This window comes from Apium graveolens, chromosome 11 (genome assembly GCF_009905375.1).
Source record: "Apium graveolens cultivar Ventura chromosome 11, ASM990537v1, whole genome shotgun sequence".
Classification (NCBI taxonomy): Eukaryota; Viridiplantae; Streptophyta; class Magnoliopsida; order Apiales; family Apiaceae; genus Apium; species Apium graveolens.
In genome coordinates, this window is record NC_133657.1 from 143,880,892 (window position 1) to 143,885,093 (window position 4,202).

A 4,202-nucleotide genomic window follows, 5' to 3' on the forward strand; every position below is an offset into this window, starting at 1 on the left:
CCTCCTTCTAGCGCCAAATGATAAATCCTGGTGGCGGGGCCGCTCCTTCGACGCCGTCCTGGATCCTTCGCCGCTGTAGAGGTGTAGCTGTGGTTGGGTTCCTACAAAACAACACCGGAAGGGGGGTTGGAGTCCCGCGGCGCCTCCGGCGTGAGAGTAAGAACTGGCTTTTTGGGAAGACGAAGATGAATATGAATGTAAGGTGGTTGTGTGTGTATATGAGTGTGAAAGAATGATTAACCCCAAAACCTCACCTGCTTGGGCTATTTATAGCCCAAGGGTAGGGTTTTGGGGTTGGTACATTTAGATCATAGTCGTTGGTTCTGGGAGCGGAGGACACCTGGCTGGAGTGGATGCTTTACACGCGTCAGTGCGGGACTGGCTGAAGAATGTTCTGAGGATCCTCTGACACGTGCCCTGATTATTCTCATGATTGATGTGTGACAGTTGTCCCCATCATGTGCCTGGGCCAACGTCTCACGTGCTGGGATTTACCAAGGTTAGGCTTGCAGGACTGAGCTGGTTAGGACTGGTAGTGTGCGGGACTATTTTTCCCAGGAGCTGCGCGGAGTTAGGAGCCTAGGAGTAGTCCTCCCAGGAGCTATATGGAGTTGGGAGCCTAGGAGTAGACCTTCTAGGAGCTGTATGGAGCTAGGAGCCTAGGAGTAGTCCTTCTAGGTACTATCACTGACCATGTTCATAAATTAAGAATCAAACTTGAAGATACTGCCTAGTATGATTGGTGAATTTGACATATTCTCACATACAGAGCAGAAGATTGGATTCTTTCCTCTCTTGAAGTGTAGTGTAAGTATATTACATTTTCCAAAAGTAAGAAACTTGGGCCAATTTATTGAATATGGAGCCTTACACTTTGCTTGCTCAACAACATGCTGCATCTTCTGAGTTCTGTCTCATGTACAAGATTTACTTATATGATTTAATATCTTCTATACAAAAAAAGAAAATTAGGTTGAAATCTATGAAATGAGATGATTTAAAGCAATCCCGTATATTATAATAGAAGACTATAATTACTCTCCTAACTTCTTTTTATCAACACTTGGGAAAATCTGGTGGGGGTGGTAGAATAGACTCATTAGGCCCTTTCCCGTTGTCCACAACAAATGCCATTTTTAATCCCCATGTTGTATGTACTTCTAAATGGCAATGCATGAACCAAACACCTGCAGAACCCCACACACATTAGTAGTCTAGCTGATACCGCTATTTAGTTAGCATCAAACAAGAGGTTGAGAGTTCGAGTTTCAGTGGAAGCACGTGTGTGAGTTTCAGGGTTAGGGCCTTGCAAAAAACAAGAAATTTACAAACAAATAAAATTCTTCTATACCTGGATTGTCGGCCCTGAATCTTATAGCAGTCCATCCACCAGAAGGGACTCCGACAGTGTTCCTCTCAACGGGATCTACAAGATTAAATTTCTTGCGGTCCTTTTTCTTGAAATTTCCAACTCCTCTTCCAACAAAAAAGAAGTTAAATCCATGCAAATGAATTGGATGATTTTCAGGAATAACCATTCCTGTACCTTGTAACACTAACTCTACAGTAGAGTTATAAGCCAGCCTATAAAGTTTTGTAGCTTTGACTGTTCCAAAATTTTTAGGCTGTGTTCCAGTGTAATTATATGGCATTACAGGCTTCCCAGGAAAGTCATCTGTAAAAATTCCATTAATTTTGAAGTAATGTGCTTGTAGAAGATTGATTTTCGGCATCACAAATGTCACATTGTTGAAATCCGCCACAACTCTGCTACCATTCACACATGTTGCACAAGGGTTCACTCCGAGCCCAACTGTGAACAAAAGTGAATGGTCAACTTCTAATGGCACTTGAGCTGGATATTTTTTCGAGTTGAGGCTTCTGAGAGAGTCACTGAATTTCATAGCTAATGTAGTGGCATTTTGAGGTGGTGGGGCTGTTAGGGTCGTTTTAACACTAGAGGGTGTTGCGGTTGAGTAATGTAACGTTGCTGTGGCAGTCACATTATCAACTGATATTGGTGCGTCCATGAAAGGAGAAACCGCAACTAAGTATTTGCCACTTTCTTGATTTGCTCTGACTAGGACGTTTGTGGTTTGCCCTGGTGCTATAATTATTGTACCTGTTTTGAAGGGCTTTACATACGCTGCATCCACTTCCACTACTGTGAGCTTATGATTAGCAATTTTGAAAAAGAGTTCTTCGTTAAGAGCTGCGTTGATTACTCGTAGCATGTATGTCTTTCCAGAGTCTACCGGTAAATTGAATCCTCCTGCACGCAAAAACAATAAAAATGTGTTTCATTCGTATTAGAAGTTTTAAGAATCCCACACATGCCTCTGCTGATACTTAACCCTCGATCTCTTGTCACAAAGATGAGAATGGTATCCACAAGGCTACAATATTGCTAGAGATACTAACTTTGTGTTAAACATGTTGAGACAGGCCCCGGATGCCCATTAATAGTGTGGGCATCAGAGACATTTGGCGCTAAGCCTGACTTTGTCGCTTCCTTAATCACAGCCTCCACATCAGATTTCCACCATTCTCCTAAAAATTGAGAAAAATATCATTAGAATCTGCAGGGCTTGGTAATAGGACCATAAGAGACCCCATGGTTCAGTAAGTGGTCGATGGTTCAAGGCTCTTAGAGGCACCCTAAAATTTATTAAAACAGGGACCATGACATTAGTGAATAAGTTGTCACCTAATACAACCACAACTTCTTTATCTGGTGCTGGGAAAGGGTAAGGCACCCCAAGTTTAGGTAAGATAACTATAGCCCCATGGACAGTGGCCCTGAGCCATAGAATATGTGCATGCCACCAGAGTGTACCCCTTTGCCCTGTCACAGTGAAATTGTACACATAACTTTGGCCTGGTTGTATTGGGCACTGTGTTATATATGCTGGTCCATCAGCCCAACCCGTCCGAATTTGTCGAATCCCATGCCTAAAATAATGGAGAAAAAGGGGAAAATTATTAGAATTGTAAGACAGACAGCAAGTACTTGTATGAAAATTTAGAGAGGAAATATACCAGTGGATGCTGAGGTTGTACTTAACATGGTTGACCACCTTGATAAGTACTCTGTCACCTTCTCTAGCTGATACAGTTGGTCCCGGAAAAAGCCCATTTACTGTGACTATGGGCTTACTTGAGCAAAGCTTGGTTGTATTCTGCATCACTACCTGCAGCCTCATTTACCAACATTACTCACTATATGTACTGTATGCATATTTCTTAAGCTCAGAGTACAAATTTGCTAAATGTATTCAAGTTGACGACTTACATTGAACTTGTAATGACGAATCCGGCACTGAACCAATACAGGAAACAGGCATACCACCATAAACAAAACTCGAATCAATGCCACCGCCATCTCTCTCTCACTCTCTCGAAAACTGATGAAATGATCAAGTTGTACCTAGGTCTGTCTAGGAAATGCACGCTTAAATAGAGAAAAAGATAGTAGCTGCTAAGGTGTTATTATAGTAGTTAGGTGGGGGCAAAATTATTCTCAAGGGAAGATGCAGACTTAATGCATACATTTGATTCTCATAACTCATGCATTAGGTGTAAAACGTGCGTGTTAAATCTAATTTCTTGCGATCTACACAAAGTTTGTTAAGTGTTAATATAAATATAAAAAGAAGACATGTATAATAAGGTACTTTAAAGCTAAGGGTAGTTCTAGATGCATAACTAACAACTTCATATTGTTGGTCTGCAAACTCTACATCACCAGAAACTAGTGCTCTAATTACAACTAATCCTAGCTATATCCAACCAAACAACAACAATACAACTTAGTATATTCCTACGAAACTAGTCGATCTTCTAGTGCCAACAAAGGTAACTTTTTATAACGGGACATGGGGTCAGAAAGTAAAATTTTTTGGAAGGTTTTAATCTGTAGTTGATCTAATCTAGATAAGTTAGAGAAAGTTTACTAGTTTAGTTTTAATAAAAAGGAAATAAAGGACAAGAAGATGGCTTGTGATTTGTGTTGTTGAAAACAGGTGGAGAATAGGAGAGCTGAAATTATAGTAGGAGAAAGGTGCATTGAGAGTATTCCCATCCCAATCCCAATCCCAATCCCAATCCCCGTCCATTCCCCCACCCCATAATTTAGGGAATTATGTTAATTTTTGTTAAAATGTCATCCATATGTGAAACCCTAAAATAGCCTAAAGTTTTTG

General features: G+C 40.9%; 1 protein-coding gene across 1 annotated transcript; it reads right to left on the bottom strand.

Annotated features, from left to right (window-relative positions):
- Positions 1–327: 327 nt before the first annotated feature.
- Positions 328–3,605, bottom strand: LOC141696673 (laccase-4-like). The gene is made up of 6 exons (XM_074500787.1): positions 3,293–3,605; positions 3,040–3,191; positions 2,708–2,952; positions 2,422–2,550; positions 1,352–2,272; positions 328–1,187 (listed from the first exon to the last, which is right to left on the bottom strand). Exons 1-6 carry the CDS (start codon positions 3,380–3,382, stop codon positions 1,057–1,059), a joined length of 1,668 nt encoding a protein of 555 aa, XP_074356888.1. The 5' UTR covers positions 3,383–3,605; the 3' UTR covers positions 328–1,056.
- Positions 3,606–4,202: the final 597 nt, after the last annotated feature.